Source organism: Anopheles coustani, chromosome 3 (assembly GCF_943734705.1).
Source record: "Anopheles coustani chromosome 3, idAnoCousDA_361_x.2, whole genome shotgun sequence".
Lineage (NCBI taxonomy): Eukaryota > Metazoa > Arthropoda > Insecta > Diptera > Culicidae > Anopheles > Anopheles coustani.
This window is the reverse complement of record NC_071288.1, coordinates 80,604,815-80,617,279: the sequence shown is the minus strand read 5'-3', so window position 1 is coordinate 80,617,279 and position 12,465 is coordinate 80,604,815. Positions and strand designations below refer to the sequence as shown.

The window sequence follows — 12,465 nt, the reverse complement described above, 5'->3', positions numbered from 1 at the left end:
CTTGTGAATCTTAAAACACATTGTCTTTCGCATGAACGAATACGACCAATAAATGTAAAAATACAAAAGAAAGATGCTACTTTTATTTTCTATCGTTTGTTCTGATCCTGGTCTAAGAAGATACACTAAGTCTACCGGTGAATGTACAGTTTAAGTAGATAAGCGAACAATAAGAAGGATGCTGTATGAAGGATTTCAGGTTTCCTTGTGCTTACTTAATTTGTCTCTTCCAATCACTCTCTGAATACAACTGACTCGATCTTTCTCTTCGACAATGTGTACTATCATTTTCAAGCATACTAGGGGCCAAATCGAATCGAATATCGAATAAAATCAATGGATTTCACAAAATATTCGACGATTATCCGGGGTTGGTCGGTCTATTCGTGGGTCCACAGCTACCCAAACGTGTTGGATTTTTTTTAAAGACTGTTAGATTGATAAAAATGGTTGTTTGACCTATTTTGGGTACAATTAACTTTTCTTTGACGAATCCAGTATGATTCGGATGATGGTTCAATCTTCCGGCAACCCGAACACCCGGGATGCTCGACGTTCTACTCTATATGGCAGTAAACCTCCAAAGGAAATTTTGTTAAACGAGATCTACCGGATCGTTATGGTTTATATAATGTTTTGCGTAAGTTTTATTTTCGCTGTTAAAAATATTTCTCTGTGTAATTGTAACTATGCCATTCTTACAACCTATTCGTTCAATTTACCCTCCTAAGTTTGTTTTTTTCTGGAATTGTCATTATGTATATTAATCAGTGTAGTGAAAATAATTTTTGAGAAGAATGTTATCCAAAATAGACAATTTCGGGAGACTATGGCCGAATATCAATAAATGATAAGATATTAAACACCTATATTAGAGAAATTGGTCGACATGAAAAAAGGACGGCTTTCCATTTTCCAAGCCACTCGCGTTACTCGGGTAAATACTTGAAGGGATTGTTGACGTTGGATTTGCGAAGTTTGGCCACATCTACGAACTGCTCCATCGGTGCGACGCACCGTTGGGCCATGAGGTGACCGTTGGCAGGCTCGCACGGTGGGCACTCCGTCGATTCCACGTAGGTACAGCCACAATTTTTATGCCGAAGCCACCGTTTCACCGTAGCCAACGGTTTGGGCAAACAGACGAAAATGATAAACATGAGGATACCCTGCAGGCCGAAAAGAATGTCGTAGAAGATAGGCAGCTCGTACGAGGTGTAGTACGTCACCGTCATGACGGTCCACACGGCCGCCATCACGACGAAAAGTAAGGCGGTGTAGTTTGTCCTACAACAAGAAGAAGATACGGTCGATCATCGGCTGGCCTACCTTTGATTGCTTCACGCAAATGGGGTGCAGTTGCCCAACTCACATATAGATAACTTTGTTGATTTTTCTCGCCGGAATATGTGTTGGAGCCATTTGCCCAATATTGAATTCGTGCCCCCGGTCTAGTAAGCGTTGCCTGACCTCGTGGTAGAATGTGAAAAGATTTATCACTCGCCGTAAACCGACATAGCAGGCGGTCAGACAAACCAAGGTTAGCACCAAAATCACCATTATCGTCCAGAAAAAGTAATGCTTTATGGCCGGATTCCCTGAGGGGAAAAGGGAAAATATGAAGCAATTCGGAAAGAGAGAGAGAAAGAGAAGAGAGAAGCACCACTCCTACCTTGCGACGTGATTGAGAAGGATAGTATGATCCAAAGAGGAACTAATTGAGCTACTAAAGCGTATCCGATAAATCGACGGTTTTCCCATCGTGCAGTGACATCCTTTGCTCTCGGTGTGTAGAACCTGAATGGATGGAAAGGGCACGGGTTACACCTGGGTATCCACTAGCACCAGCCGCCTGTTAGCATCTCTTACCAGGCATGGAAAGTGTTGTTCGCACTGTTGACCAGCAGCCAAAAGAACGTCGCCAGGACGAAGTACTCCGCGTAGTTCTCCAGCACGACCTGCTCGGCGTTCATCCGCTTTCCGCGGGCTTTATGCTGGAAGAACGATTCCAGCAGCAGTGCGATAGCAAAGTTAACACAATTCATCGCCAACGCCTTCCCGTGCAGATCGTGCAGCTCCGGGATGATCATATAGAAGGTAGCCGTCAGCAGCAGCAGCGGAATGGCGAATATCAGGCACACGTCGAGCAAAACCAGCTGGCCCGCGAATACGTCCGTGCCTAAGGTAACCTCTTCCGGGCACACATACGCCATGATCGTACCCTCCGTGGCGTGGTAATCCAAGCAGTAGCTGTTGAAGACTTCGAAATCGTATGGCCTCTTGTAGATAACGAGCAGAGACCCGTTCTGGATGACGTACAGTGTGTCCATGGAGTGGGCCCCAAAGCTCACCAGACCCCGCTCCGTGGCGCACGGATTACCGTAGTTAAACCCAAGCCCAGCGTCTTCCTCTAAATCTTCGATGCATCCATCATAGAATTTTGCTACGATGGCGCTCATGGTGGAACTGTTTACCTGAGGCCCTTCCTGCTGGCAGGAGATTATGTTAACCCTGTCGTGCACCATACGCTGTCCTTGGGGGCAGCATTTTCGGATAAAATTCACCGCCGGTCCAATGTACACCGGTTGTTCTGAGAGTGTCTAAAATCAAAATGAAGCAATATAGCAATGACATCATGGGTTTTGCACGGCGGAAGCTTATCGCAAGAATGTAACACGTTTGTCTGGAATTCAACACTTTTTCTTGCAAATGCCCTACGTGCTGTTGATATGACGAGTAATACTCCCGTTTCGAAAGAGCGGGGCGTGACTCAAACTTTATCGCCATGTTCGATCCCTCATTTCCATAAATAACGGCATGCCAAACGTATGACATAATATGCGATATGGGCGGTATCTGCCGGTGCCTACCTGATATCCAGCGCAGGTCGTCACATTCTGCATGGGCATCGCATCATCTATGGTGGTCATGTTGGTATAGATATTCTCCACGGCTAGGTCAACGTCTTCTTTGGAACTCACTGTGGTTTGCTTCACTGGTGCCACGAACTGCTGCACGTCCGTGGGAGCGTGCTCTGGAGTACCACTAACCGACACGTTCGGTTTCGGAACGACAGAACTTCCTTCACCCGCGGTCACTGTACTTCCGGACACGACGTCCTGCCCATCTTCGTCGTAGTATCCTGAGTAAGAAATGTCATCGTCAGTGATCGGATCGAGCACATCATCCACCACCAGACGGTGATCTTCAAAATCTTCCAGCCCATCGTCACCGACCGTGTCGGGCAATTCGAACGGCCTATGATAGGGACCTTCATCGTCGTACTCCTCGTACGTGGAGTACTCACCTTGTCCACTGCCTTCAAGCCGTGCGGCATTACCCATGGTTAAAACCGCGCACACCATCAAGACACACCAGAACACCACCGAACTCCGAAAGGATTCGTCCGCTCTACTAAACAGCAGCATCGTCACTAACGCTTGATTAAGCACTCGCTTCAGGGTTATGCGCGAAACTGTTGGCTGCACCCAGACCACGAGGTCTGTCGTGTTTGGAGAGTCCACTTCAGGTTCTTCTTCGATTTTTACTTCCGACTCCCTACGAGCTACCCAGATACACACCGCGATCGATAGATAAACACCGCAGCTTTGCCGGACAGGTTTTATATGGCCCACATCGGGAAGGGTATTTGAAAATGTCGTCAAAGCGCTCCTGCTACCCACGTTGACCAAATAACACACTCACACGAAACACTTCTGTGACTTTTGAGCTTCTCTTATTCGGGCGGAACTTAGGTCTAACACTAGCCGCGCACCATCGTTACTGGGGTCTGTCTCTGATGGCGGCTCACTCTTGAATACTCTTCCTTCAATATTCGTTCACTTGGGTAAACACTAGACGTACCCGTACAGCAGGCGCTTCACAGACTGATAAACTGATAAGCGATAGCTGAATCGTTAATCACCGCCGTAACCGGTCAGTAGACAAATGATACCGATTTGTACCGATACAAGAGAGACGAAGACGGTTGCGAAATCGAACATTACCACTACACCACAGCCTGCGGAGTTGATGCACGACTCGCTGCAAGAGGTGCAAAGTGATTCCGAAATTTCCGGCCGTGACGATCGCCGGGTTTAAGGGTGTGCCTTCGACTCCACCCGTCCGAAACCGGCTGCTTTGGGCTGGATGTTGATAAACCCCAAAACAAACCATGCACACCGTGGGACTAAAGATAAAACGCACATGCGTTGAGGCAAACACAAAACGTTCGATTTGCGTGAAGATGCATCCAAAGTCGATCGCAGCGCGGCGCAAACTGACGGAAACCGCTGGCATTGTGGTGCCCGAACCCCGCCGACCAACGCACCTGTGTAGCTTCCCAAATCGCCATCTCACTTACATTTCTACCAGACGCCAATGCCGACCTGGAGACGGCCTGTTTTTTTTTATCAGCCAGGAACCACATACAGATAACCAATACGTTGAGGGAAGAGACCGTTCCCTTCCGAAAACGTTCGCCGGGAAATGTTTGGACTTCGATAAATGTATGAACTTTGGCGCGGTTTAATCAGCGATTACCGGAAGTGAATATTTGAACAACTCCAAACCCGCATTGTGGAGGGAATGGCCCTGTTATGTAATATGTGTGGCCGAGAGCGCGGGCAAGCAATCACAAGTACAAATCGCCATGTTGAGACAAAGGACAGACGATGACGACGACGTCCGTAGCGTTACCGATCGGAGATAGTCGGCCACCGAGTGGGTCGCCGTCGTCATGAGATGTCGGCTCAATATCTCGCCCTTTTGAAGTAGAACGTGGTGTACGCAACGCATGGTTTGCGATGCACTGTAAAATATGTGACCGAACCAATTTAGATCTGACATCGAATGTATGTACTTACACTTCGCTTAATAGCAGTGGCCTGTTTTGTGACACAAAATTGACGTGTTCAGGCGATGCAGTCCCTATTATTATTACATTATTGGATAAAATTGTTAATGCACGGAAAACCTTTCAGCCGACATCATGCCCTCCTATAATTTTATACTTCTTTCAAATCCAAGAAGCCAACTAGGATGTCACCCAAGGCCTATAGTGTTTGTTCAGTTATTCTTTATTCATAAGTTTTTTCAACTCAGTTACAGAAAAACGACGTTGTTTTTACAGAACACGCCCTTAACCTGATAATCAACATAAACTTAATGTTGACAAAACATAAAGACCTCATATTATTATGTGCATCTTAAAATATGACTCGCTTATTCTCAAATAAATATGTTTTTTGGGAAAATACAACGGGATTTGTTTTTCTACTACTACTATTACTATTTCCCTTTCGTAATAGTTTTGGAATCGACCGAGTGTTAAAATTAAGTTTTTAAAATAAGTGCTCCGTGATTTTCTTTTCATTTCGTGAATCTCAATTATTTCGCCAGTGAGTTTTCCTATTTATATCTTAATTAACACGCTAGCACAAACTAAAGCTATTGCCTACATTCGAATACATTGGTTTTGAATAGTTTTGATCTCGAAACGGCTGGTCCAGCTTTTGGAACCCAGTGATCGTTAAAACCTGTCCAGTTTGGCACATGAATACCCTAAACATACTCTCGATCGCGCGGTAAACTGCTATTTCGTGAGGTATTTTCCTCTGTTCTGGTTTCCTGAAGCGTTGTGTAAACATTTGGTAATCACGGACTCGACAGCGTTTAGTTACTATATAGTTTCTAACCGACACTAGACTTTGTTCACTCATAATCCTGACTTGAATTGAATCGACCAGTGCGCGGGAGGAGCTCAGTCGTTGGCAAACGGACCGCAGCGGTCTCTAGCGTGCAAATGCGATTCTACAGTCCCGTCACGTCGTTCATCACAGTTCGTAGCATATGGCGCTCTTGGGTGCCCGGGTTAACGAGTATCTCCGGATCAGCAGTAGCACTACTCGTATGCATCTCCGTTCTTCACGGTATGCAGCATCTTTCGCTGTAGCGTTTTCATTTCTGTGCCATTCTCCGCATCACGCAAGTTCAACGATCCCGAGTTGCTCCAGCACTCGCGTATGATTGTCCAACGTTGCCGGCCGGTCGTATACACCAGTCCGATGAACATGCCCTGCAGGGCGACACTGTACACGATGAATACTTTGGCCACTGCCGACGTACCGAATTGTAGTGTAAGTGCTGCGAAAAAAATCCAGCACAGCAGCGAGAAAACGGTCTCCATGAGGCAGAGTTTCTTCCTGTACCGATAAAGAGAACGGAGGAGCGATTAGTAACGATACTCTAGAACTGTTATGGACCGGGTATGAACTTACTGTTGGTTGATGTATTTCAATCGTTCCTGATCGATCTTTGTTTGCCCCCCGTTCGTATCAACTATGCTTCGATAGCTGCCCGAGGAAAGCCTTCCTGCGAAGTAATAGGCTAGGACGTGCGATACAACGATGGCGCCAAAGTATATAAACACCATGCATATCAGGGCACCTGCGTTGGAGAATCAGGTAATGATAGGTTAGTTTAGTAAAAAAAAAACCAATATATGGACCCTAAGTAACTCACCCTTAGGCAACAGGAACAGTGGTATCAAGGTGATGGTATAGAGCACCGCTAGAAACGCGTACATCTCACGCTTGTTCTTGTTATCGTACTCCAGCCCATTCGGTATGTAATAGCTCACGTACATCATATTGAAGACGTTCATAAGGAAGAATATGAAGACCGAAGTTCCGAGCAGTCCGTTGGCAAACATTTCCATCACGCCTAAAAGCAGAAAAAGGGAAAAGCCATTAGGAAGGTTATTTCCGAGCTTCCAAGTCAGGGCCGGAAAATTACTCTTACCTATGCCGCCAGAACTGATGCAACCGACACCACATCGTGCAAGGCCTAAAAATATGGTCCCGATCGCAAACGTGCCCGCATGGGCCGCGATAAGATACCCGAACGTGGTGTTCAGCTTCGGCACGAACGAGTAGCAAAGAGCGGCGAACAGCAGCGTCACCGTTGCCAGGGTGATACCGACTATGATGAGCCACCGGGGCCACCCCGACTTTGGCAGGCACACCTTCGCCAGCAGCATATTGTCGGCGTCGCTGGTCATCTCCACACAGTAGGCATCGAACACGGACACGGTCGATCCGCTTTCCAGCACCAGCAAGGATCCATTCTGCAGCACGTACATTGAATCGCCCTGGTCAGCACTGTACACCAGAGCGATCTCATCCCTACACTGGTCCTGGTCCCCTTGGACCTCCAGGGTGATTTCTTCCTCGCCCATCTCAATGCACTCGTTGTTGCCGTAGAAGTATGCGTCGATCGCCTCGATCTTCAGCTCCAGGTTTCCCGGGACGCACTCGTTACTGCTTGGCTTTATCATCTGCCCCTTGGGGCAACATTTGCGAATGTGTGCCTTTTCATTGTACACCAGCCGGATGGAGGACACCTGCGAATGGAACAAGACACATCCGTTTCCGTCAACTCTTTCCAATAAATCGTTCGATTCACATCTTTTTAAACCGGCCGAAGATGAATTCGTTATGCCCATGATTCTTTCAGCATGAGAATAAATTATGCTAATTGCCGGGGGACATTCCACAATTTGGATACACTCAGTGGAATAAAGGGACGACGTCAACATCGCACCCGTCCTGTGTTCCAATGAATGTTCCTGGTTTCAAATCTTTCACGACCCATTAGCTCAATACGTTTTAAATTCCTCCGGAACGTCCACGTCCTACACAAATGTGTGTAGTTATTACGACTCCAGTGGACCCAACTCCCAATGCGACGATGATGATTTGCATATCAAATTATCACCCTTCGTTTCTTCGTCCATTTCCGGGCGAACGTCATCGTAAAAGAGTTCGACCGTACAGTTTGGCGGACTGGTTGCTTCCTTCATGGTCGTCGTGAAACGATGACGACAGAATGACTAGATATAGGTGTGTGACGAGACTAATGTCACTGCGTCCGTCTGGGATAGATTTTTTTTCACTCCATTTCTTTCGATGGCCAAACGTCGAGACAATTTGACGTCGGTCATTAAATGGCAATTATGAGATGGTGACCCCCGGTAGCAGAACTTCAGGATAGGTACGAACCAATATCGCCCAATTGCTCATGCGCCATTTTTAAGAATGATGCACCTTTGTGAATATCCACGAATTCCCATCCTTATCGGTGTCATTGACGCCACCATATCACAACCACGCCAAGTCACGGCGATGGCATGTAAAACGTACTACTCTACTTACGTTGAATTCCGAGCAATTCGAGGGCAGTGCGTCATCATCGTTGCCGGCGTCCCCGGTGGAACTTCGCCCGGTGGTAACAGAGGCGACGCTTGTTGTTTTTACACTCGTCGTGCTGGGGACTGGAGGCGTTGTCGAGGTCGTTGTTGTCGGCACACGCGTTGTGCTAACCACTTGTGCCGCATTGGTGCTCGTGGTCTCCTCCGTCGTTGTGGAAGGAGTCGTAATAGGCCGTGCGTTGGTCGTAGTATCCGCGCTCACCGGAGGCACCTCGGTAGTAGTTGATTGATCAACTTCTGCACTGTTCGATGGAGCGACACTTGACAGCACGTCACCCGGGATTGGCAGCGAGTTCTCGCGTATCGCGCCGGTAGCGTTATCTATCGTGGCCAAGCTCCCGTCCGCTAGCGATACCAGTAGCACCACCAGCGCCAACAGCCATCGGCGACGGTATCCCACTTGTAGCCGCATGGCGCAACCGGATTTGTCACGCGCGCACACTCCAGAAAGCAACAAGAACCCTCCGGTTATATGGCCGTGTGTCTGACGGCCGCCGCAGCACAAATGCAACCTCCGACGTCGACGAGCTCGTGCTCGAGGTGTCTTACGCAGCTCTTGGGTGCTCGGCGAAGCGTGCTATTAATTCACCACCACGAACGCGGTACGAGCGAACCGGTTACCGGTAGCACTGATTCATCACGCCTGCACGTCACGTCCACATGGCATCTCCGTGGGGTGGATTGTGCCGGTCCCTGGAGGGCTTTGTCGATCGTCGATTCTTCACCTTAGCACAAACACTACTGACACCGATTCGAACCAACCGGGAAGATAACCGTCTAGGAAGGACGATATCTTGCTGTATTAAATTTATCAGTCACGATTTAAACTCTCCAAGCTTTGGGGAGATATTTTTGGACCAAGTCACTTTCCGCAAACGCGCACGGACTTAACGTCATGGCACGCACTTCCAATTGACCCTTCCTTACCTGCTCGCACCCGTGCCCGGCCGAGGACGGACCGTGTTTGTTTTACTTGCGGGAACTGGAGCAACACCCGGATACCGTCCAGGTAGCTTGCATAACGCACCAACCGGGGTTCGTCCGGCCTATCGTTTCACTTTTCCGTCTTTTCGCACCCTTGTTTTCGTGTCCGCCGTCGGCAGACGAATTGTGTTAACCCGTAGGCCACACCTTAAACGATGAAACGGCGCGTATCGAGCGACTAATGATACGAGGCACCATCGAACCACGGGTGTTGATCGGCAATTGGAGCCTGATGATCGAGCTCGGAAGTTTGAGCACTAGCCTGCGGAGTCGAATCCACCCTTTGCACTGGTGGTCGTTTTGCTATGACAATGGAGAGAACCACAGACATTGAGAACGAGAGTGAGACACACTTGCAAACCCCCGCAGAGCGTCACTTAGCTACTAAGCCCTCGGGGCTGCACTGCGGTTGATGCACGCCTCTGTGCCGTTTTACAGATTAAACCACACTTACACACATACACACACTCCAGAGAAGGGTGGACTATTCTACCGAACAACACGGGGATGCTACAAAAACTCCGAAAAGCTCGCACCCTCTCGGGGGGTGAGTTGGAGCTCTCTTTTGAAGCTGGAAACGCGCGCGCAACTCCACACACCACGACAGACGGCGACCATGTGCGCGATCGGGCACTACTGTGGCCACACACAACTTGAGCTCGATTGTGACCAGGCAGTTCGAGCAATAGCTAATTTATTCACGATCCGGTCGCGCCAAAGCCAAATGACGGTATTGGATTTCCGAACCGGTCTCAGAGTGGTCTAGAAAAAAACAAAAACCCAACCAAAATGCGATCATGGTCGCGATCGCCGTGTGGCGCCCCGGGTTGAAGACGAAACAATACTATCCACCCTGCTGCTACTAGGATTCACCCTCGCCTGCGTGGTAACCTGCGGCGAATGATAAGCTTTATCTAATCTTACCGAAACGCCGGAATCTTACCGTGCTCCGAAGAACAACGCTTTTCGATACGAGTTTGCCAAACAGAAATGCAGCCGAAACACAAAACCCTTTATCGCACAACTACACACTCCTCCAGCCCGGCCCAACCTAATAGCCCAATATGTTGGGTTACGCAAGCAAACATAGCGTAAACATATCGAAAGGTTTACCCTTTTTTGGAGATTTATTTTCAACCCTTGACAGCCTGTGACGGAATAAATGATTCTGTATGATGAAATGATAATAATCAAAGGCAATAAATAATCTCGGTTTATGAAAATCTTATGAAAAAATTTTAATTATATCAACAGCTTTTACCCCATTTTTATAGTTCTTTCCAACTGAGCAACTTTTCCAAAGCAAAACTATGATGACCAATAAGCAAATTGCAATGGCGACAATAGTGCTACGATGATGGTCAACAAAACCACAGTGGCCACGCCTTAAAGAAACAGTTGATTTGTGACTAACTATTTGTGAGCGCAGTCTGTTTTTATTCTCTCTTTAAATGGAATCCCAAATGTTTTTTATTATTTTTCTTTGGATACAAAGCAAGTGCCATATTACGGCCTTAAGGTAGTTGTTTGAAGGAGCGGCCATCGATTTTGAGCTTGTCATCGTCGTAATTCGTAATTTTATTAAAATTGGAATTTATTCGCACAATTGATTATTTCTGTTATTTCATTGAAGTAAATTTATCAATTTCGGTTATTTTACTTACCTTTCTTTCTGTAGTTTACTTCGATGTCTTCGATCTTCTCAATATTATCTGTCAACAGTCGGTACGAAATAAGTAAGTGAAACGTTTCAAGCAATAAAAAAAAACCAACACTATTCCTTTAAGGGTTTAAAAACGATATAACTTCGTTCCGGGAGTCATGCGCGGGAGCGTTGAGCACACTTCCTTTTCCGGTAGATTTTTGTTTTATTGTTCTGTTGTTGTCGGAAGGCAGATCGCTATGATCATTCGAGCTGTACGCAGATGGGTGCAGCTCGTCGGAGCATGCCATGCATAAATGAGCAGTGTTTTTTAAACGTCTCTTTCTTTGATCTTCTTCTTGAAATGTGACACTTAACAACGGATGCGAAGTTATACGGAGGAAGGAACATCAGTTGATGCTGGTATTTTTTTGACCATTTAAATGTTCTATAATTTTTTTATATAAAAATGTATTACATTTTATTGCATCACATTGCACAACTTTACCCAAAATAAAAAATTCTCAGTTAATCATATTACTAACTCTATACCTTTTTATTATGAATGAATTGAATTTTTGTTGCGATTGATTCAACAGAACAATTGGGAAAAAAAAAATAAAATTTAAATAATTACTCATAAACAAAAAGTTTATTAATCATGCTCAAGGCTCTTGGATTCTGTGAATTAAAATATTGATCTTAAAGTGAAACATGTGATATCAGCTTGAAGTAAAACGTGTTTCAAAATGTTTGAAATTATTCATCACAATTAGTCGACCAAAATCAGTTTAAAGTAATCTCTCACCAATCAAACTACTTTAACCCTGCTCCAACAGCTCACTGAACATATTTTCCCATTCGAGGATGCGTCACCAGTTGAAAAAAACCCCTTCGCTCGCCAACAGGTTTCCAGCAATACCTTTCTTCACCCAAGGACGTCTTATCGCTTTATGTACCCGATCGCATGGGGATGTTTTTATAACTGCTGGAAAATCCAACTACCCCACCGCGGTGGGTTGGGTATTTTCCCCTCAGGGTGAATGTGCATGGGATAGTTTAATTGCACTACCTTTTTTTGTTGTTTGTTAACGCCTGCGTACAGGATTGTACTACAAAGTTTCTTTTCCATGGGTTTTGTTTAATGTTTTTCTTTTAATTCCCCCTGTGGGAGCTGTTTCACATTGCTATTCCCGTTGTTCGCCCAAACTTATCCATTTTTGGTACTTACGTGTACATGTCTTTCTCCTGTCGCTGGAAATGACCACCATTGGTTACCTCTTGTAGTGCCCTAAATCACCCTCTGCTGACAGCATTCACTTCTGCAAGTAAATTGTAAAAACAGTCAAAAAAGCACTCATGTATAAATAAAGAATATAACGCAACTTGTTACAATGGTAAATAAAGAACTTTTTCTTATTTTCTTCTCATAAAAATGCTCATGCTAATGCAGAAAAACATTCACAAAACATAAGCCAAAAGGAAGTCGTCTTAAAAGCCTCACCTTCGGCTGCGCTGACACTGCTGTTGCCAATTTTGTTACATGACCCCCGTCTGGGTTGAATTCGCA

The 12,465-nt window shown here is 46.2% G+C and overlaps 2 protein-coding genes across 2 annotated transcripts; both read right to left on the bottom strand.

Annotated features, from left to right (window-relative positions):
• Positions 1 to 54: 54 nt before the first annotated feature.
• Positions 55 to 3,428, bottom strand: LOC131267351 (probable G-protein coupled receptor Mth-like 14). The gene is made up of 5 exons (XM_058270213.1): positions 2,871 to 3,428; positions 1,870 to 2,600; positions 1,673 to 1,797; positions 1,373 to 1,598; positions 55 to 1,287 (listed from the first exon to the last, which is right to left on the bottom strand). Exons 1-5 carry the CDS (start codon positions 3,426 to 3,428, stop codon positions 930 to 932), a joined length of 1,998 nt encoding a protein of 665 aa, XP_058126196.1. The 3' UTR covers positions 55 to 929.
• Positions 3,429 to 5,902: 2,474 nt separating this feature from the next.
• Positions 5,903 to 8,681, bottom strand: LOC131267342 (probable G-protein coupled receptor Mth-like 14). Its single transcript, XM_058270201.1, has 5 exons — positions 8,214 to 8,681; positions 6,802 to 7,402; positions 6,523 to 6,723; positions 6,279 to 6,447; positions 5,903 to 6,203 (listed from the first exon to the last, which is right to left on the bottom strand). Exons 1-5 carry the CDS (start codon positions 8,679 to 8,681, stop codon positions 5,903 to 5,905), a joined length of 1,740 nt encoding a protein of 579 aa, XP_058126184.1.
• Between the last annotated feature and the right edge of the window lie 3,784 nt (positions 8,682 to 12,465).

What these genes read in the sequence shown, in the direction of transcription:
- LOC131267351 (XM_058270213.1), bottom strand. Translation starts at nt 3,428, where the DNA reads ATGCTGCTGTTTAGTAGAGCGGACGAATCCTTTCGGAGTTCGGTGGTG. An exon ending in AACAACACTTTCCATGCCTG is followed by an intron (nt 1,798 to 1,869) that starts GTAAGAGATGCT and finishes CCATCCATTCAG; the next exon opens with GTTCTACACACCGAGAGCAA. An exon ending in ATCAACAAAGTTATCTATAT is followed by an intron (nt 1,288 to 1,372) that starts GTGAGTTGGGCA and finishes TTCTTGTTGTAG; the next exon opens with GACAAACTACACCGCCTTAC.
- LOC131267342 (XM_058270201.1), bottom strand. Translation starts at nt 8,681, where the DNA reads ATGCGGCTACAAGTGGGATACCGTCGCCGATGGCTGTTGGCGCTGGTG. An exon ending in CGAATTGCTCGGAATTCAAC is followed by an intron (nt 7,403 to 8,213) that starts GTAAGTAGAGTA and finishes TTCCATTCGCAG; the next exon opens with GTGTCCTCCATCCGGCTGGT. An exon ending in CATCAGTTCTGGCGGCATAG is followed by an intron (nt 6,724 to 6,801) that starts GTAAGAGTAATT and finishes TTCTGCTTTTAG; the next exon opens with GCGTGATGGAAATGTTTGCC.